At 32.1% G+C, this 21,538-nt stretch overlaps 4 protein-coding genes and 3 long non-coding RNA genes across 7 annotated transcripts; 3 read left to right on the top strand and 4 right to left on the bottom strand.

Annotated features, from left to right (window-relative positions):
- The first annotated feature begins 888 nt into the window (after positions 1-888).
- On the top strand, positions 889-5,011 carry LOC111898797 (uncharacterized). The gene is made up of 4 exons (XM_052765054.1): positions 889-1,015; positions 1,196-1,302; positions 3,082-3,327; positions 4,940-5,011. Exons 1-4 carry the CDS (start codon positions 889-891, stop codon positions 5,009-5,011), a joined length of 552 nt encoding a protein of 183 aa, XP_052621014.1.
- A 751-nt stretch (positions 5,012-5,762) lies between these two features.
- LOC111898787 (uncharacterized) lies at positions 5,763-6,874 on the bottom strand. Its single transcript, XR_002852709.2, has 2 exons — positions 6,529-6,874; positions 5,763-6,104 (listed from the first exon to the last, which is right to left on the bottom strand). It is a non-coding gene; the product is annotated as an uncharacterized LOC111898787 (long non-coding RNA).
- A 1,787-nt stretch (positions 6,875-8,661) lies between these two features.
- On the top strand, positions 8,662-9,456 carry LOC111898770 (uncharacterized). The gene is made up of 2 exons (XR_002852702.3): positions 8,662-9,088; positions 9,167-9,456. It is a non-coding gene; the product is annotated as an uncharacterized LOC111898770 (long non-coding RNA).
- A 1,279-nt stretch (positions 9,457-10,735) lies between these two features.
- Positions 10,736-13,107, bottom strand: LOC111898769 (uncharacterized). Its single transcript, XM_052764756.1, has 3 exons — positions 11,192-13,107; positions 10,951-11,096; positions 10,736-10,873 (listed from the first exon to the last, which is right to left on the bottom strand). The coding sequence occupies exons 1-2, from the start codon at positions 12,992-12,994 to the stop codon at positions 11,019-11,021; spliced, it is 1,881 nt and encodes a 626-aa protein (XP_052620716.1). The 5' UTR covers positions 12,995-13,107; the 3' UTR covers positions 10,736-10,873; positions 10,951-11,018.
- Positions 13,108-14,743: 1,636 nt separating this feature from the next.
- LOC111898771 (pentatricopeptide repeat-containing protein At2g33680) lies at positions 14,744-16,373 on the bottom strand. The gene is made up of 2 exons (XM_023894648.3): positions 16,204-16,373; positions 14,744-16,126 (listed from the first exon to the last, which is right to left on the bottom strand). The coding sequence occupies exon 2, from the start codon at positions 15,911-15,913 to the stop codon at positions 15,251-15,253; it is 663 nt and encodes a 220-aa protein (XP_023750416.1). The 5' UTR covers positions 15,914-16,126; positions 16,204-16,373; the 3' UTR covers positions 14,744-15,250.
- LOC111898798 (pentatricopeptide repeat-containing protein At1g06140, mitochondrial-like) lies at positions 14,795-15,202 on the bottom strand. The gene has a single exon (XM_023894674.1). The coding sequence runs from the start codon at positions 15,200-15,202 to the stop codon at positions 14,795-14,797; it is 408 nt and encodes a 135-aa protein (XP_023750442.1).
- Positions 16,374-16,897: 524 nt separating the features above from the next.
- LOC111898772 (uncharacterized) lies at positions 16,898-19,691 on the top strand. Its single transcript, XR_002852703.2, has 3 exons — positions 16,898-17,773; positions 18,970-19,076; positions 19,296-19,691. It is a non-coding gene; the product is annotated as an uncharacterized LOC111898772 (long non-coding RNA).
- The last annotated feature ends 1,847 nt before the right edge of the window (positions 19,692-21,538 follow it).

Below are 21,538 nucleotides of genomic sequence, written 5' to 3' on the forward strand. Positions count from 1 at the left end.
AAAAAGCAAAAATAAAACCTGTTAACCACTTCTAAGAGCAAATTCTCTAGAAAATAACCCATATTTTCACAAGAGTAATGGGCACCCGTGAAGTTTTATTTAAGGTTAATGAGCACCCCAAAGAGTAATGGGCAATGTCACAACTAAATACAAGTTAAAGATGATCGTAGGGATACTAAAAAATGGGACCAAACTTGCAGATTTGCAGTACATGGACCAGTTTTAACCGAATCTAGTACGTCAATAAAAGCTGCGTTTGTAATCTATATATGATTTACATTTTACTTTCAACCCAAGGTAGTGCCGACTGGAGATAGCGTGGGGTGAAAGCGGGCGACGGCAGCTAGAGAGATAAGTGCAAACGGCGGCGAGACTTAGAGAAACCGACGACTCAGGTTGTTAGTTTTTTTTAATCTAAAAAACCTGTTTCAAATTTCTGCGCTATTTTAGTTTGTGCATGCAACAGCAGCCTAGGTTTCAATCGTGCATTCTGCTGAATGATCCGACGAAGATTTAATTAGCTGAGTTAGAATTTTGACATGTTAATGTAATATGAAATGGCGATATATATATATATATATATATATATATATATATATATATATATATATATATATATATATATATATATATATATATATATATATATATATATATATATATATATATATATATATTCTGTCATCTTATGTTTATTTCAAAATTTTCATTCTTATTAGGCCCCTTTCATAATGGCTTTTCTTAGTAGATTTAGCAATCTGCTTAAACCTTTGGGAAGCAAGCATGTCAGGATAGGTTTATGTACCTCAAATTCACCACTTTTCCCGTCGCCCAAAAGCATGTCGGCTGCCAAACTCTTCATTGGAGGTTGGAGGTTTATCATATTAGATGTGCGTGTTTCACAAAAACAGGGTACAGAATAACAAAGCTTGCATATCATATGCAGGTCTTGCTTATGAGATGGATGAAAGTGATTTACAAGAAGTTTTCCAGCAATATGGATCATTAATAGAAGGTACATATCAATCTACTAGCATTAGAAGTATAATGCTATTTGGGCATTTGGAAGCTCGTTTGGTACTACAAACGTTTAACATTTAGTTTATACACATTTAGTTTATACAAATCACTCCAAATTTACATTTTACTGAGATCATTTGATGTCGACTCATTACAATTGTTGTGATTTTTGCAGTTAAAATTGTCACTGATAGAGATTCTGGTAGGTCTCGAGGGTTCGGCTTTATTACTTATATATCTCGTAACGCAGCTAGCAATGCTCTTTGGCACATGGATGGCAAGGTATTATGTACCTGAAACTTTTATAAAATAATGGAATTTGATTTCAACTATATTTATTTGAAACTCCTAAGACTTTTAAATATTTATTTCAGTTAATACATTAAACTTATTTATTATTTCAATTATAAGGTTATTTTTTCAATATCGTTTTAATGCTACCATTTTATAATCCTTAATCTAATATACTTAATTTGTTAATTTAAATAAAGTCTTACAATGAAAACATAAATCAAAAGTTAAACATAAAAAAATTGTCTAAAGACTACTTTTAAGATTTACAAAATTTGAATATAATGGTAAATGTAAAATCTAAATCAAAATATCAAATTAACAAAAAAAACAACTAAAATTATTTTATATATAATTGTGCAGTTTTCGAATAATTAAATATAATATTAGTTATAAATAATATAAAATAAAAAACATATTAAGTTAGCTTGGAAGAATTAGTTGATATTTGCAAACAGGTTTAATGATGAAAACTAAAAAAATATCAAATAAGTGTTTTATAAAATCAAATTAAAATATGTCTATTTAAGTAAAACTTATATCAAAATTCCAAATTAACAAAAAATGACCAAAAAATATGTATCTTTTTAGTAATTATTTTTGTCAAACAAATGGTTTTTTTTAATTACTTAACCATTGAGATAATATGGTCCTTAAACATGTCTATATAAATCGATTAACCACCATAATAGTTAAAAATAAAAATAAATAAAAATTCAAATTATCTCTAGTCATGTCATCCGTGGGTGTGATTTAAATATGTATTTATCTTATCATGTATTTAAGATAATTATAATGTTTAACGTAAGATTATAACTTTAAAGTTACTAACAATGAAATAACTACAATAATATAAATAAAAAATTCAAGTTTTCTCTAGTCATGTCATCTATGATAGCCTCTACTTGCAGATAGGGTTGTAAACGAACCGAGCCTGAGCCTGACCAAGCTCGAGCTCGGCTCGTTTAATTTTGAGGAAGCTCGAGCTCGATTCGATTTGAGCCTTAAAATGAAGCTCGAGCTCGGCTCGTGAACAAGTTAATGAGTTCGCGAGCCTAATCGAGCCTAAACGAGCTTGTGTGTGTGTGTGTGTGTGTGTGTATATATATATATATATATATATATATATATATATATATATATATATATATATATATATATATATAGGCTCGTTTAAGCTCGTTTAGGCTCGCAAGCCCACTAATTGAAGCTCTGCTCGAGCTCGTTTAATAAACGAGCCTCATATTTAGGCTCGAGCTCGGCTCGGGCTCATTTAATTCGATCTCGAATCGAGCTTTTAACGAGTCGATCCCGAGTAGCTCACGAGTAGCTCGACTCACTTACACCCCTTGCAGAAGACATGACTAGAGAAAATTTGAATTTTTTATTTATATTATTGTAGCTATTTCATTGTTATTAACTTTAAAGTTATAATCTTACGTTAAACATTCTAATTTTTTATTTATATTTTAATTATATTATTGTATTCTGAGCAACGAAACGAATGGACAATTCACCTAATATGGATTATATTACAAGTTTTCATTCCATTCCTTGTTTGAATGATAAAAAAACAACAAAAAGCACACCTCCTTAAGCAAATCTAAGTATTAACAAAATGCAAGCAATAAAATTCCTTCAAGAACAATGTATCCTATTCCATAATGCAAAACAAAAAACGTTTGTTTGGAATGAACTATTATGTTCTTTCTTCACTTTGGTTGTACCAAACACTGCCTTCTTATTTTCTTGATGACAATGAGTTTTCAGGTACTCTATGGTCGAAGGATAAAGGTCGAGCTCGCCCGTCAACATTGTCCTCGTCCATTAGTTCGTGTTAATGAAAGTGGACTTGAAGTTAATGAAAGTGGATTTGAAGTTAACGAGTTTCTATATGACAGCCTAGATGACAGTAGATATGAGTCTCTAAATGGCTATGAGGAGGAATTAAAGAGAGAATGGAAGAATCTTATGAAGGCCTATGTTGAAGAAGCTCGCGAGTATGTTTCGTATCTTGTAAGCCAGGGGATTTTAAACCCACCCAATAATCAAGTCAAAACCACTATCTCAAAACCATGTCAAATAAAAAAATAATAAAGATGTAATAATTATGTTTAATGATTGAGAAATAGCTATATATTTGAGTTAATTGATGTGAGTCTATTGTATTTGAAATGATATATTAACTCTTATGGTTTTTATTTATCCCCTTTTCTTCTTTTCCTATTTGAATAAAAAAATTATTTCACATATGTTTTCTTTTTTCCTTTTCATTTTTTAATATATATATATATATATATATATATATATATATATATATATATATATATATATATATATATATATATATATATATATATGTCCGGTAAGAAATTTTTTTTGGTAGGAAGGTAAAAAGTTTTTTTTCTACATATTTTTTTGACGAACAAAAGAAATGAATCACTAGATGATTCATTTGTAAGATGATTCACAAGAAAAAATTCCCAAAAAAATATCTTTATGATTCATTTTTAAGTAAATTAAGAAAAAATTCACTTTTGTGACAATTTTAGTGAATAACAACAAAATCATTGTATAAATGAATCATCACGATGTTTTTTTGAGAATTTTTTCTTGTGAATCACCTTACAAATGAATCATCTAATGATTCATTTTGTTTGTTCGCGAAAAAAATATATAGAAAAAAAACTTCTTACCTTCTTACCAAAAATTTCCTTCTTATTTGATCTTGATTTTCTATATATATATATATATATATATATATATATATATATATATATATATATATATATATATATATATATATATATATATATATATATATATATAGCTTAGTAAGTGTTCGGCAAAAAGATGTGATGTAAGTGCAAGATAATAATGAAATTTTAAAGATCTTGAAAGTAAATCCAGTTAGGGATTGAAGTTTAAGAACATTATAATGAATATATCAAATAGAACGACGTATTATGGTGAACTTGGATACCTAAGCTTATATATCTTTAAAGGTATATTCACTTTTCCATATATATATATATATATATATATATATATATATATATATATATATATATATATATATATATATATATATATATATATATATGGGAAAAGTGAATATACGGTATATAGATTTAGGTACTAAATAACGATCTGACGTCGTTTTAAGTTAACTGGGCATTATTTTCTTCCATACCTTTCGCATCTATCAAGTTAGAGAACTCAGAAAGACTGATTCGATCATGATATAGCTTCACTTCCACTACAATTACCAAGATCGGTGCTTTCCGTGAGTTCTTCGATTGCAGTGAGTCCTTTGATTCTTCCCAAGTCACTAAGATTCATTTTATTTCCATTAGAGGTTTTCTTATCATGCTATTTTTCTTAATTTTATCTGGTTAATCACGTGATAAAATGGGTTGTTATTCGATTTTATCGTATTCAATTGGTTCTAGTTGCATATCAGATGAAATTAAATTAGGTTGATTGTATCTTTTTTACTAATTTCATTACATTGAGATGTTTGGTCGATATTTATGTGGCGATTTCTATAAATTGAGATGTTTTTGAGATTGTATACTAGGTGTTTGATTAAATGTCTTAGTGAACTTTTGTGTCAATATACATGCAGGTTTATTTGTATACTACTTTCATGATTGTTGGCTTTTCTTGTGTCAAGTCAATGATAACGATGACGACTTGAAGAGGGCATTTACGTCAAAATAATATATGGCATGGCTAGACAAAATGCCAGCCTAGCATAAGGACCAGATGGCCTTTCAGATGCATGCTCATAATCTCATTGGCTCCACCGATTTGCTCTTGTCCTATAAAAACAGTTGGCACATATCAGGGTCATGATGTTGTGGCATATACAACAAGAGCTCTTGCTGAATATAACCATAACCTTGTTGGCTACCAATCTTGTCACAATGACCATTAATACCTATGGATAATAGTTTTGTACTTTTATGGGGATGGAGGTAGGTAGATATTTACTTCAAAATTTTGTTTTGACAAAAAAAATAAGGCAAAAGGTAGATAGATACAAGTGACATTGGTGCTTTTCAAGATCTCGTTTTGACATTCATCTTAAACGAAATGGTATTAGAGCAAATTACAAATTGATGTAATAATATTCCAAAATTGATCACGACATATCACTCATTTGATTCCTACTTACATTATTTTTTTATTTTTATTTTGTTTTTCTTTTGTGTAAGAATCCCAAGAATATTTCTTGACCCAAAGGCAAGCCTACTCAAAAGGGTAATATGGTAATTGCAATTTATTTATTTACTTCAAAACTTTGAAATAAACCAGAATCTTACTGTGATACTACAACATCAGATTCCTAAGCAGGTCATACCTATAATCTCATTCACTAATTTGTAGTATTTCTGCAATTTCTTTAATAGCAGTGACGTTTTATGTGACTTCACTACATTTCCAAATAAAGAGAAAAATACTAAAAGATCCAACAAATCCACATCAAATGTTTCAACCATTTCAAATGTACCAATCAAACTCATTAGCAACCAGAAACAACCAACAAACCACAACCCAAGGTCCACCAACAAAAGAAAGCAGAAAAAGTTAAGGCCCTTAAAAAATCCCGACAACCAAATAGTAAACCAAATGCAACAATTATTAAAAATCAAATCAACAATCTCTAGGGTAAAACTGTCCAAGTCTCCAATCAGACTCCAAAAGATGTAGTAGTTACACCAAAATCACCTGATAAACATCAACAATCTTCCACTGCACGAATCAGACTTCAAGTAAATCTCCCAAACCTAATAAAAGAATGGTGTTAATTGAAAAACAATATCAACTTCTTGTCAATATGTTCAGACATAACATTGGTATAGATGTCTGTCACAACATTCCCTGATTTGTAGTTCCTAACCATTTCAAATCAACTCAAAAACAATATCATTACCTAAAATCAGAATTCAAAATCGAAATCGTTCAAAATAAAATCAATCACGATTATATAAATCCTTGATTTGTAGTTTCTTATCAATTCAATTACATAGAACGACAATTTCGATCAACCATTTCATCAAACACTTGGCGTGCACATTTAATTTCATAAAAAAGAATAAGAAATCACCTATATATGTTCTAAGAAATATGTTTCTTGACACAAGTCATCAACTGCATGCAAAGACTCTTTGATAGTTCTAAATTTTAAGTAAAAATTAAGACATCAATTACCTAAAAAAAAGGGGATGCAGTAGCCGATTTCTATGACTTGAAATTTCTTCATGTGAATTCGCATTTGTTATTTCGTTTTTTCTGTGAAAGAAGTCGTTTCTTTCTTTGAAATCGTCTTTTTTTTTTTTGAAATAGTTTTCTGAAGCAGGAAACAAGCGATGATGGAAGAAGATATGTAGAGGATGAACTGATTTCTGTGGATTCCGATTTGTTATATCGTTTTTTCGGAGAAAGAAATCGTTTTTCCCATTGAAATCATTATGTGAAGCAAGATGTAGACGATCTGGAAAACAACAAATCTAGAAGGAATTGAGTTCGATTTTATCAGAGAATAAGGAAACGCAATTTTTTTTCTAGAAATATCGTCAAGTATATATATATATATATATATATATATATATATATATATATATATATATATATATATATATATATATATATATATATATATATATATATATATATATATATATATATATATATATATATATATAGGGTTAGGTTCATTTGAGACCACTTATATTTTGTGAGACCGTGAGACGCATTTGTTTATTTTTTTTTATTTTTTTTTAGTTAATTCATGTTCCGAAAATAATATTTAAAAAAAGAATTTTTTGATTTTTCCATTTATTTTGCATTTTAAAATTATTTTTAGAATATGTACAGTGTAATATTCTATTTAGAATATTTCACGTATTTTTCAAAAAAAAAAGAATTTTTTTTTATTTTTTTTTATTTTTTTTTATTTTTTTTAGTTAATTCAAGTTCCGAAAATAATATTTAAAAAAAGAATTTTTAGATTTTTCCATTTATTTTGCATTTTAAAATTATTTTTTAGAATATGTCAGTGAAATATTCTATTTAGAATATTTCACGTATTTTTCAAAAAAAAAAAGGATTTTTTTTTTATTTATTTTTATTTTTTTTATATTTTTTTAATATTTTTTTTAGTTAATTCAAGTTCCGAAAATAACATTTAAAAAAAGAATTTTTGGATTTTTCCATTTATTTTGCATTTTAAAATTATTTTTAGATTTGGTCTCACGGTCTCACAAAATTAGAATGGTCTCAAATGAACCTGAACCTATATATATATATATATATATATATATATATATATATATATATATATATATATATATATATATATATATATATATATATATATATATATATATATATATATATATATATATATATATATATATATATATATATATATATATATATATATATATATATATATATATAGGGTTAGGTTCATTTGAGACCACTTATATTTTGTGAGACCGTGAGACGCATTTGTTTATTTATTTTTTATTTTTTTTAGTTAATTCATGTTCCGAAAATAATATTTAAAAAAAGAATTTTTTGATTTTTCCATTTATTTTGCATTTTAAAATTATTTTTAGAATATGTACAGTGTAATATTCTATTTAGAATATTTCACGTATTTTTCAAAAAAAATAGAATTTTTTTTTAATTTTTTTTAATTTTTTTTTATTTTTTTTAGTTAATTCAAGTTCCGAAAATAATATTTAAAAAAAGAATTTTTAGATTTTTCCATTTATTTTGCATTTAAAATTTTTTTTTTAGAATATGTCAGTGAAATATTCTATTTAGAATATTTCACGTATTTTTCAAAAAAAAAAACGGATTTTTTTTATTTTTTTTATATTTTTTTTAGTTAATTAAAGTTTCGAAAATAACATTTAAAAAAAGAATTTTTGGATTTTTCCATTTATTTTGCATTTTAAAATTATTTTTAGATTTGGTCTCACGGTCTCACAAAATTAGAATGGTCTCAAATGAACCTGAACCTATATATATATATATATATATATATATATATATATATATATATATATATATATATATATATATATATTACAAAAAAAATTTATTTGTTTAGAATATAAGAAAACATGAAAGTTAAAACAAATGTATTATGTATGAGTGGTAGATTAATATGGTAGTTACAATATTTGATTAGAGAGCAAAAAAAAAAAGATCTAGCAAAAAATAAGTGATTTTATTTTAATGTTGAAACAGGATAACGTATTTGATTAAGTGTTGGAGTTTTGATCCGCGATTGGCATGAAGGAAGGAAAGGTAATTTAATTTCGGGTAAATTACACCGTTGGTCCCTCGTGCACATGCCAGAAAGCATGTTTAGTCTCTATTTCCAAAATTTAACTCGTGCAGTCCCTCGTTGTTATTTATCTTGCATGGTTAGTCCCTATGCACGTTAACTGTTAACTCCTTCCGTTTAAGCTACCCACGTGCCTTGCACGCAGGGGCATTTTCGTCTTTTTAGGGTTTGTGTCCATATTTAATGCCGTTACACCTTAAATTTTATAAAGAACACTGCAACCCTCTTTTCCTCTGTATCCTCTCGTTCGTCTCTTCCCCTCGTTCGTCTCTTCCCCTCGTTCGATCGATTTCTTCCAAATACATAACAATGATCGATATTAAATGCAATTGTGGAGCCACTGCAGTGATTCGCACATCTTATAGCAAAAGAATCCCTGGGAAACTCTATTATGCTTGTACAGTAAAGGTAAGGTTAATGATTTCAATTTCGTTCTTCGTCTTCTCTAATTTTGCCCTAATTCTTCATCTACTTTAATTGGTTCAGGGACCATTATGCAAGTTCATAGGATGGGTGAATGATTATGATCAGGACTGTGATTGTATGGCGTTTAGGATGAAACTTGAAGAACAAAATCGCAAATTGAAGCTTTACCTAGTTATTAGCTGGGTTTTTTTTTGTTTCAGTCCTTATATATAAAGTGTAGGTTAAGTAATGAAGTTGTTAGTATTTTGGTATGTGTATATTGTAATGGAGACTCTTTGTAATGTTATTTGTATTAACAAAAAAATTTCAATTTTAGTTGCAATATATTGTGTAATCATAATGTGGTGTTATCAGTTGGTGTTCAAATTTAATGAAAATGTGGTATTTGCAACATATGCAATATACCATTCAATACTAGCATCCAATATAACAATTAAAAAGGACAAAAACTCTAAAATATCCAAGATAACCATTGACCATTAACATAAAGGGACATCCAAAATAACAACATAGTCTTATGGCATACAAATAGTTATCCTACACAGCAACAAAGTATCAAAATACAACACATAACAACAAAGTAATATGGCAATAAATGCCTAACAAAAACATAGTTATCCTTCATGATCATGATACCAAACTACAAATTCTCAAAGCATGGGGCTTTTTCCTTTGTTCCCAACTCCATTTTGTACACCACCACTGCTACCTGCTGCACCTTCTCCTGTTGTATTCCCTGCTGCACCTTCTCCTGTTCCATTCCCAGTCTGTGATTGTCCCTTGCAGGTCCTTCCATTATGGCCCACATTTCCACATTTTGTGCATGTTACAGATTTCCATTTTGTGGACACTCCATCATCTTCTGTTGCAGATCTTCTTCTCTTTTTTTTTGGTCTGCCAATAGGGACACGATACTTTGGTGGTATCAACTTGGTAGGACATGTGCTTTTTTCCCACAATAACCTCCCATTAATAGGTTCAACTTTGAAGACATACATTTCTTTCCATGTCTTGAGCCAATAAGTTGGGTGTACCCATGTCTCAGGTATTCCAACATTTTCATTGTTGAGCCTCATATCCCATATAGCTGCTATACTATGTTTGCAGGGTATGCCTGTCAGTTCCCACCTATTACATGAACAAGTTTGTTGGTCCATATTAACCACATACTGATTAGTACCTTCACTTGTAACCTGGTACTTCCCATTGCCACAGAACACTGCCCTACACTGTGCTGCCCTTTCTTTAATTTTTTCAAGGGTCTTAGTGGCTGTAGGAGTTAATGGGCCATTAGCTTTATCAATTTCTTTTTGAACCATGACAATTTTCCTCATGATATACTCCCTAATAAACTCCAAGCAACTGATAATTGGCTTATCACGACCCTTCACTATCTTGCTATTCAAACTCTCACACATATTATTCAACACAGCATCACAATGTGCCCTCCCTAATAAAACACAACTGTATTAGATTATATTTAAAAATTATACACTTATAAACATAATATTATATACCTGAGAAGTGGGATCTGGACCAGTGCTTAGGTGGAATAGAATTAAGCCAGTCATATGCTTCACTGTTAAGTTTCTTTAGTTCTTCCATGGCACTGTTGAATTGTGGTATGGTGGTACATGTTGCACATTTCCAAAGACAATCCTTGAATTCCTTGCCCTTCCATTTACGTTTCATGTTCTCATGAAGATGCCTTAGGCAATATCTATGCTCTGCTGCTGGGAAAAGTTTCTCAAGTGCAGGCAATAACCCCTAAATCATCAAAAGAGTGAAGTTGCTTATTGAATTGTAAAACATGCATGTGAAAATGAATGGAGAAATTTATTTACCTTCTGTCTATCTGATATGAAAGTGAAGTTGGAGTTTGCATACAAACCAAGATCATCTCCTAAGTTAGTTAAAAACCAGGTCCATGAATTAAAGTTCTCTGCTTCAACAACTGCATATGCCAAAGGGTATGTGCAATTGTTCCCATCTAAACCCTGAATTATCATGTCAAACACAGTAATAAGCAAACAATTAACTATGGTCAAACATTAATCAAATACTAAAATATGATTATGCACATACCACTGCTGTCAGGATCATACCATGGTATGGACCCTTCATGAATGCACCATCAAGCCCTAGTAAATCTCTTTTCCCTGCTGCAAATCCACTTTTTAGTGGACCAAGACAAATGTATACTCGTTCAAATACCCTGGTCTCAGATGCATAACATGGTTCACTTTGCACTTGAAGTTTGACTGTGGTGTTTGGATTTCTACTCTGCACCTCCTGTAAGTAGTCTCTTAGACATGAGTACTGAGCAGCAAAATCTCCCCTAATTGATTCCAGGGCTTTCGTTTTCGCCCTATGAACTTTCATGTCTGACAATCCAAGTTGGTATTTCTTCTCAAGCATCTCATGTAATGCTCTAAGTGGTATTTCTGGGTTTGCCTCCACTGTGTCAACAATCTGTTCAGAGAGAAACTTGTAGTTACATGCCCTAATTTTCCTTGTTTGAAGGCACGTATGTTGCTTTTCATAGGTGTTAACAGTCCAGTTAATGTCTTTTTTCCACTTACTCACTAGTAGGACCCATGGGCATTTATGAATACAACCATCTTTCACTTTCTTTTTCTTTTGACTTGGTCCCACTTTGTCATTACTTTTGCTGGTCCCACCTGTTTCTAATATCCCAAGGTTTGGTATTGTCTCTTTGCAAACCACTCTAATCCTATTTTTGTCATTCTTGACGAAGTCTAACTCCCTTCTACTCTGTATGGAATGAAGATAAATTTGTTGTTTAACTTCCTTGGCTGTGCTAAAAGTCTGGTGGATGTAAAATGGATCTTTGATAGCAGCTGCTTCATTCTTATGTGCTCTTCGTAAATCTCTTATCTTCTTCCTTTTTTTACTAGCTTCACCCTCATCTGATGAAGATGCAGATACAAATTCTTCAGTGTTTATAACCTCTAATTCTTCATCACCTTCTACTGCTTCATCTCGATCATCAGGAAAACTTCCAACCCACTCCACTTCTTTGTCAATGTTGAGGTGAAAGTTCTTCATATCAACCTCTGGATCATCTAACAAATTATCTTCATCAACTATGTAATCGCTATCTTGACTGTATTCACTATCTTCAGTGTCATCACTATCATGACTGTCTTTACTAGCTTGACTGTCTTCACCTGCTTTTTCACTATTTGGTTCATCTTGTTCCATAGGAGTCCCACCAAAAGGTTCACACCATTCAAATGTATCACCCAAACCATCAACATTAGGACATGTGCTTCCTATCATTGGTTCAGTCAAAGGGCTATCAATTCTTGGTATATAGGCAGGGGTTGACTCAACTGTTTCACTCAATGTAACAAGGGGTTGTTCCAAGGTTGTTTCAAGTAATGTACTAGGGGGTTCGTCCATAGTTTCTACATTCTCAAAAACAGGGGCTTCTTCACTAGGACAATCCCCTGAATTTGACCATGTCAATAACAAGCTTTTACGACAAAGGGACTCAGGAATTTCGTGTATCTTTATCTTTGCAGGGTTTGGGGACATTTGATACGTATGGAGCTTGGTTTCCCAAAACTCTGTATACACTTCTATCACCTTGTGTTCATACACGTATGACCTAAAGTGGTTTATATCTTCGTCACAACCCAAAGCATACAACCCAAAATCTAAATCCCAGGTTGGTCGTTTGAAATGATAATAAATACTTTTACCTGGTTCCACACAATCAAGCAATTCCATTATCTCGTCCATATCATGCACCGAGAACAAGTCACTATCAATGCCATCAATATATTTCATCTTCCCCTTTATGTATTTGCGGCCTGGAAACTTCGTAAAAACTCCACCATAGTTCAATCGTATCGAGAACATACTTGGATTGTCAGCTGCGAACCCAAAAAAAAATTACGTTTTAGGAACGTATAATGGATGATCAACTGAAAATGTAGAAAATTTTACCGTATGAGCTTTGGAGGTCGTATTCCTCCCATTCTTGCCTAATCCTCCAGTTCACCATCGTAGAAAACTAGGGTTTTCTCGTGCAATGCTAAGGGTCGACGGAGGATGAAATCAGAAATGATCGGTTATCGAAGTCGCGCCATACTGGTTCATGTATAAAAACCCTGAAAAGACGAAAATGCCCCTGCGTGCAAGGCACGTGGGTAGCTTAAACGGAAGGAGTTAACAGTTAACGTGCATAGGGACTAACCATGCAAGATAAATAACAACGAGGGACTGCACGAGTTAAATTTTGGAAATAGGGACTAAACATGCTTTCTGGCATGTGCACGAGGGACCAACGGTGTAATTTACCCTTTAATTTCATTTGAGCTATAACTTCTATCTTTCAAGTGATCGACTGCTGAATCTATGTCCACATTCTAATAATTAATTGTCAATGTCATTAAATATACGAATTGGAGGTTTGTTCTGGTTTTGTTGTTCTTTTTAGGAGTTTTTGGGTCTGAAAAGTTCCATGTGGACATATTTGAAAATGCAAAGTAAGAGCTCAAAATTGGGTGCTGGATTGTGTATTATTGATGTTAAGCAACATAATGTTTGACACGAGCCCAAAAATATTTGTGCTATGATCGGTTCATCATATTCACAAGTTACAAAATATTATTAAGCAGATCCTTTTTCTTCTTCTCAACCTATCAGTGAAATAAATCAAAAGCTAGATGCTGGTAATAGTGTAGAAGCATAATCATCTATTCATGGGAGTGATCTTTGAATTATGAGGTGGATACTCTAACTATTTTTCTGCCAAGTTAAATGCCTCTAAAGTTGTACGAATGAAAAACACAATAAGATATATTGTATAATAACAACATTTACAGTTTTTAAAGTACAGGAAAACTAAAGATGTTTTTGTGTTTTAGCAATTTAGCAATGTGCTATACTAGAAATTGAAATCTTTTGTGTTATGCAATTTGAATCATACTCTAAAGGTTTTACTGATGAGATGAGAACATAACAGGGGAAATGCTTGCATAGTCAACTTTTTCAACATAAAGGTTAACTGATAACCAAACCGAAACCCATTAATCGACTAAAACCGAAACCAAAACTGATAGTAACCAAAACCCTATATATGCTATGAAATCACATTAATCGGTTAGTTCAGTTATGGTTTGTTCTTGGCACCCAGGCAAGTGAGTGGAGGCCACAATCCCACATTAGCAACATAATTTCAAAATGGCCGACGTTTACAAAACAAGACAAACAAAAACGGAAAGAACATAAGCATTTTCCCTACAGAGTTTTTTCAAGAGTAAATTACTGAAATCGTTCCTATGGTTTGGTCAAAATTGCACGTTTGATTCCTAACTTTTTTTTTTTGCATACGGATCGTCCCTGTGGTTTGATTTTGTTGCGTTTTTCGTCCCTTTGGTTCGATTTTGTTGCATTTTTCGTTCCTTACATACACAAAGTTAGGGACCAAACGTGCAATTTTGACCAAACCATAGGGACGAAAAACGCAACAAAATCAAACCATAAGGACGATCCGAATGCAAAAAAAAGGTTAGGTACCAAATGTGTAATTTTTACCAAATCATAGAGACGATTTTAGTAATTTACTCTTTTTTCAAATTAAACCACCCATTCTCATAAGAAAAATATGAGAAATAAACACTCCTTCCCGTTTTAATAATTTCATATCTATCCAATCTATTTTTCAAAAACACTTGACTCATCAAACTCTTCATGTTTAAAAATTGTGGTTAGGACATCATCTGAACACTTGTTGTCAACTCTTCCTTTCATCTCGTGAAACAGAGAAAGACATTCATCTAAAAGACCTTGCTCCCCATATGCAGATATCATGGAGTTATAAGTGCTAAAATTCTTCGATTCAATCGAATCAAATACTCTTTTAGCGTACTGGATATGCCCGCATTTACGATAAAGATTTAGCAAGGCTGTCTCACTGTGGATGTCGGTAGCTATCATGCCTCTTTTCATTGCACAGTGGATTTCTTTACCGGGACGTATGAATCCGAGAAACGAGCATGCTTTCAATACCTGTGGCACATTAACCAATTCACATCTAGAGTATAGTTTTGAAAGCAATCCCATGGCTTCAATTATGAGATTGTTTTCAACTTATCCTTGGATTAACACGCTCTAAACAATTTGCTTGATATTGTCATCGGTTACATTTCCTAACAGGTTCTCCGCATCGCAGAGCCTTTTGCAATCTATATACGCTGACATCAATTTGCTGACCATATTTGAGTTGATCATGTATCCACATTTTATCGCCACTCCATGAATCCCTGTCACGAATTTAGTATCAGCTTCAGAGGCACCAAGGGCGATCATGTAGTTTTCTATCCCAGGTTCAAGGCCGGTTGCATTCGTTTCGTTCAATATGCAGAGAACCTGTTTGAAATCATTCCTTTTTGAGTAACAGGAGAGGATCGCACTCACACACAACTCATCTTTTTTATCGATCCTGTTGTAGACCCTCAGTGCGTCTTCAATACAGTTTTTGTTTGAATAAGATTGTAGTAAGGCAGTAGATAAGTGAAGGTTATCCTCAAAGCCCAGCTTTGTAATTTCATCATCAAAAAATTTGATCCCTTTTAATGATCTTAATTCAGAAGACGCTTTAACCAGAGGGGTAAACACGTACTTACTTGGAGAAATTCCACATTTTAGCAGTATAAAACAACATGCCACTGCTATGCGGTAAAACTCGGGAAATAACCAAACCTTTTGTAAGCCAAGCCCATCTTTCATCACTATAAAAGTCAAATTCCTTGAATAAAGCCCTAGCAGATACATATTCTCTGCAGATTACGTATATACCTAGTAACCTTCCTTTCATATCAGCCACATCATTCCAGCCATTCACAACTATCTGGCAGTGAATCTTTGAGCAATTCTGTAAATTTGGTCTAGAGAGGTTGAAAATCGTACCTTTCCACACAATGACAGGATATGTTTCCTTTGGTATACATTACCCTTAGGTATTATATTGCAAGAAAAGGAATGTGACTGAAAATGAAAAAAACAGGGCTAATCAAGATGCTATCAAAAATCAATCTAAGAGTTTAAGAGGAAATTATGCTAACCGATGTGGAGAATGTGGCCACAAATATGGTGATTTATTGTGCTTGAGCAATGAACTGCAAGGGTTCGTGAGTGAATGAAACAAGGATGAGAGAGAGAGAGAGAATTTGAGTGTGTGTTTGTGTGTGTTTCCTTTTCACTTTTCTGTGTTCGTAGTGTGTCTTGCACATGGAAGATCTTTTCTATTGGTTAAGAAAAAGCAAAATGTGGGGATTGTGTAAAAGATGTATCATGGCAAAACAGAGATTGACGGCTAACACTATCATGATACTGGGCAGATTTCCATTTATGCATGGTTTCCATTTTTATGAAAACTCTTTTTTTAATTACCATATTTGTCGTATTATCTATTCTCTTTTCCCTTTTCATATATGAGTTTCAACTTAGAGTTTAAAAGCTATACAATCATACAATTTTCAACCTTCTCATGCGTAACAAAAACAATATCATTTTATTCTTTTTAATGATGTAACATAAGTCCAAATGCAATGTTCCAATAATCATACTTTTAAATGTTTTATTTCCAAAACACTCTTAAATGCCCAAATCCATACAATCACATAACACATATTATATATACATACTAATTTAGAAGGGCCACTTAAACAGTACCTGCTTCTTATTGGTGGAAATTATTATTATTATTATTTTATATTTAATATACGTGTTCTTCGTTGCTCCCACCTCTAGCTGCTACCAGTTAGATACTGACAACAAAAACTCCATCACCGCTCAACTGACCGCGTCTTCTACTTCTCATTTATTCCAGCTGTTGATTCCATCCAACCCTATTGTTCCCTGCTCCACTGATCGATTTTTTCACATCTTCAGTTCCTCGGGTCAATCCTCCCCTGCTCGCCTTCCCCACTTTGGTTTAATCCCCCACAGGGGTTCCGCCTCAAGCAACTGTACACCACCGTCTCCACCCTTCTACTTTGTCGCCTCCAAGACAGAAACGAAATAACAAAGCAATCAGCAAGCGTCAGTAGCAGCGGTGGTGTTATTTGGAGTTAGAAATGGAAGAGTTATTGCCTGACCTGTGGTCTATCCCATCAGTCGAAGGCGTAGACTGTCGTCTCCTCAGGAAGTAGTGAAGCAGAGGACAGGGGCCTAGCTGGCCTGTAACACCGGTGGCCATATTTGTAAGTTAGAATTGTCATTGTGCTTTGATGGATTTTAGAGCCCTAGGATCGAATGCTAAGGTAATTATTCATCTCTTTCAACTTCGATTGCATCGTCATCAACAGGCTTAAAGGGCTTGGAATTAACGCAAATCAAATTGGGAGAGAGACGCGACCCCAATTTGCTGTACACCTCAAAACCCCATTTTTAACTTCATTCAAGAGACTGATTTGTTTATTTGTTTGGTGTTTCTTTGAAAATTTCTTGATCTAAGTTTGGGTGATGGAAGAAACTTAGACAAAACGAAGCCCTTTCTATTCTTCCCTCTCCCTCCTGTTGTTGCTGATTGACGAATTCTAGCATTAAATTAAGCACCGACAAACTAAATTAAGCGATGTCGGAGGAAGGCTTCTTTCCTTTCTTGACTAACGAGTCCGACCTGGTCACCTGGTAAGCATCACATCACATCTTATTCCTTTAATGCTCTCAAGTATTGAGTGTTTGCTTCTGGTTCCCTACTGCATATATATTTGACTTTGTTTCTAACTTTATGATTGCTATTTGCTGGTGATATCTACAATGTAGACTTTGCGACTGTGAATTTGTGATTGCTGGTGTTATATTACCACCTTGGATTCAAAACAACAAAGTTAGTATTTCATATGATTCACTTGGTACTACTTATCAAATGTAAAACTAGAAAGGTACATAAGATGCAATATTAGAAATCATATTTGGGTTTTAAACAATTTTAGAGGTACATAAGATGCAATATTAGAAATCACATTGAACACATTAAAACCCTATCAAGCACTAAAGAGTCACCATACTTCATTTATACATTTTAGATAGAAAGGAGTCAAAAGACCACCATCACCTAACAAATTATGACATTTCTGATCAAAAATAGTCTGTCATTTTAAAATTTTGTGGTTACAAAAAGACATGAGGGAATAGAATATGTGGTTTTTACTCTTTATTTAGGATTTAATAATAATAATAAGGGAGTGATTATTACCTATATATAAGAGATTAATCATATCATCATGGAGGAGCAAATTACATTCATATAATTATAACAGAAAACACAACATGATACAAAAATAGATAATACAAAATTAGGGATTCATAATCTAACAAAGTGAACCAAATTAGAAAACATACAGTACCAGAATTTATATAATAGTCACTTAGTCAACTGACCTGATTGGTGCAATCCTAGATCATAAAAAACAAAATTCTGAGAATGATTCTTTGTTAATTTCTTAGTGTAGTTTCACAAAATCCATTGTGATATCTTTTGTCTTCAGGTTCTTATGTGCCTTTATTTGGTTAGCTATTACTTTAAGTTTTCCTTAATGTGAATATATTCTTAAATTACTATTTTTATTCAATTTTAAACGATTCCATTCCGGGCTTATGGTTATTTTTCAATTTTTTTGGGTTATTTTCTTTAATATTAACTTACATTATGGTTCGTTTAGTTATTTTCCCATCTTCGTAACATAAGACCTAAACTAGAGACGTTTAGCAGTTGCCTTTTATTTTATCAGATATGGATCCGGAATCTTTTGATAATTTATACAATTTATACTAGATATGCCTTTCTTGTGATACCACATTAACACCCCTTTGATTATCTTCAGGATATTCTGCCTTTGAAACTATAGAAGATATGATTCCTGGAGAAACGGTAAAACCAGAAAGAAAACAACCAAATGTGAATCATGATTGGGTGCTAAACTTCAAACAGGTAGTCATTTTTTCATATATAGTGCCTTCTTAGTAGTGCATTTGGCATCACTGAATATGGTTATTCTACCAATCACATCATTGAGATATTCTTTACAAATTATCCAATAATAGCAATGACATCCAAAAAAAAACAACTTTTTACTGTTATTGTGACCCTGTTGAAAAAATACTTTTTTTTATCATCCAAAATAGCTAGCTGTTAACGTAAATTTCACAGGTTGTTGCAGTGAAAACCTGTGAAATGGACACCGATTACAATCATCTTCATTGTTCCATTTGTTCTTTTATGGAGCAGCTTTAAACAATAAGAATCTGTAAATTACTTCCCTTAGATGACAAAAACAGTAAGCTTGGATGGGGCGCAACCATTAGAGAAGGATTTGTTTGTACATTATCAGCATGAATATATCTCCAGAAAATAAAAAATATTGAGGATTTTTTCTGCAGAATATTGTCGTGTATTTTTGTGTATATGTTTTGTTTAATGTCTCAGGGGAGTAAATTAATTAGTTATGTTGTTTTGTTAGTTAAAACATGGACTCGAGTCAGATGGATGAATCGTGTAGCAAACACACAAATTTAATATAATGGAAGTGATTGTAAATTTGTAACTTGAACAAGGTCATTTTTTTGTCATTTTGTTGTCTGCTAATGCTCTTTTTTATTAAATTCAGGTCTTGTAGATGCTTCTAGGGTATTTCTAGGTAAATGTTTATTGTGATAGAGATTTTGAAACCAGAACAAGGGTATTTTTTTAATTTTCTTTGTATGGATTATCCGAGTAGAATGAGTTTGTTTGGTCTTTAGATCTTTTATCAACCTTGAAATTCTGTAAAATTCCTTTTTTGCCCATTTGTGAAGCAAATTAATGTCTTTGTAAAACTTAAATTCACATTTTGACCCTAGACAGGTTTTTATAACGGATCCAACCCCGCAAAGCGGGGCTCTTCCCTAGTTTTTAAGCAATTACCACAAACTTTTCCTTTTACAATTATACGTTAAGAAAAAGAATTAAAAAAAAAACCTTGATAATACTCTAAACATCCTCAAACATTAAAAGTCCTCAACAATGACAAAACAATAAGCAATACACTTATTTTGTGTATTTTCCACTGACCGATAAAATACAAAATAAATAGATATAATACATGACCAAAATGGATAAACACCACAAGAAAAATGTTTATTGCTGGCGGAAAAAAAAATTGCCGCTAAAGACTCTTGTCGCATGTAATACTCTTGTCGTCGGTAATACCTACACTCGCTGCTAATGAAATCTTCGCCGGTAATACTCGTGGTCCCCGGTAATAGTGTCGTTGCTAATAATTGTTTTTATTTTTCTTAATGATCAACCCGTTTCGGGTGCAGATAACTGATATGTATCGAGATTAAATGCAGAAAAAACGATTAAATAACATCAAGTACTAAAAGTGATATAATTCCCTACATTTGGTTCTCTGTAAGCGTTTCTCCAATTTCAGTTCGTCTTGCATTCCTCTATTATCTTACGAAGGCGAACTTCGATCTATGATATTGTTGCCAACCGTCGATAAATATATTGACCATCTGCCAGAATCTCATAAACAACTTCCATAGTTCTGCCTTTGATTTGTCTCCGGGAAATCCATCCACGAACATGTTTGTTAGAGAGTTGTCCATCCATATTCTTTTTGTTGTTTTCTTTCACCGGACCTCCATCCATTCTCAGTTGTGTCTTGCATGAGAGCGTTATAACTTCTATCTTTCAAGCAGTATTGTAAATATCGACCTAGGCGGCGCCTAGGCGGTCTGCAACTAATTATGAATAGGGATGATTGACGGAAATTAGTCAATATCGGTCAAACTCGGCTCGGCGGTCCTTGGCGCTTCTAAGCGGAAATATTTTTAAAAAATTTCAAATAGTCAAATATTACACCAAAATTTTCAAAAATTAAAAATTTTTAATTTTTAAATATTCAAAATTTCAAATATTATAACAAATTTTTTAAAATTTCAAAATTTCAAAATGTTAAAGTTTCAAATACTAATTGTTTAAGGATATATTAAGTTTTAAAATAGTTTATTAGTAACTTAGGTCCCCATTAATCCCTGTCAAACCGATTAATCGTTTGACCACAGTCAACCGCCGAGCTACCGTCAAACGATTTTTACAGACTTGTTTTCAAGTGATCAGCTCCTGAACCTATGTCCACATTCTCATAATTAATCGTGAATGTCATTAAATATACAAAGTGGAGGTTTGGTCGGGTTTTGTTATATGAACAAAACTTTGTTCATATTTGTGGACTATAAGATAGAGGTTAAAATAAAAATGATTTATGTATAAACATTAATTAAAAAGAAAAATATTTGGTATAAATATGTCATGTTAGCTAAATATTTCTTATAGACCGTTACAGTGCAAAAACAGTCGCCACTTTTCGTATTAAGAAATTATATGCTATCGTAATTTATATATCT

The sequence above is a fragment of the Lactuca sativa genome, chromosome 6 (genome assembly GCF_002870075.4).
Source record: "Lactuca sativa cultivar Salinas chromosome 6, Lsat_Salinas_v11, whole genome shotgun sequence".
Taxonomy (NCBI): Eukaryota; Viridiplantae; Streptophyta; class Magnoliopsida; order Asterales; family Asteraceae; genus Lactuca; species Lactuca sativa.

Excerpts from the sequence above, each read along its gene's own strand:
- LOC111898797 (XM_052765054.1), top strand. The coding sequence starts at position 889 with ATGTGCGTGTTTCACAAAAACAGGGTACAGAATAACAAAGCTTGCATA. Across the intron at positions 1,016-1,195 it reads ATATGGATCATTAATAGAAG|TTAAAATTGTCACTGATAGA; the intron begins GTACATATCAAT and ends TGATTTTTGCAG. Across the intron at positions 3,328-4,939 it reads GCGAGTATGTTTCGTATCTT|GTTTATTTGTATACTACTTT; the intron begins GTAAGCCAGGGG and ends ATATACATGCAG.
- LOC111898769 (XM_052764756.1), bottom strand. The coding sequence starts at position 12,994 with ATGTTCTCGATACGATTGAACTATGGTGGAGTTTTTACGAAGTTTCCA. Across the intron at positions 11,097-11,191 it reads GTATGATCCTGACAGCAGTG|ATGGGAACAATTGCACATAC; the intron begins GTATGTGCATAA and ends TTCAGGGTTTAG.
- LOC111898798 (XM_023894674.1), bottom strand. The coding sequence starts at position 15,202 with ATGGGATTGCTTTCAAAACTATACTCTAGATGTGAATTGGTTAATGTG.
- LOC111898771 (XM_023894648.3), bottom strand. The coding sequence starts at position 15,913 with ATGTATCTGCTAGGGCTTTATTCAAGGAATTTGACTTTTATAGTGATG.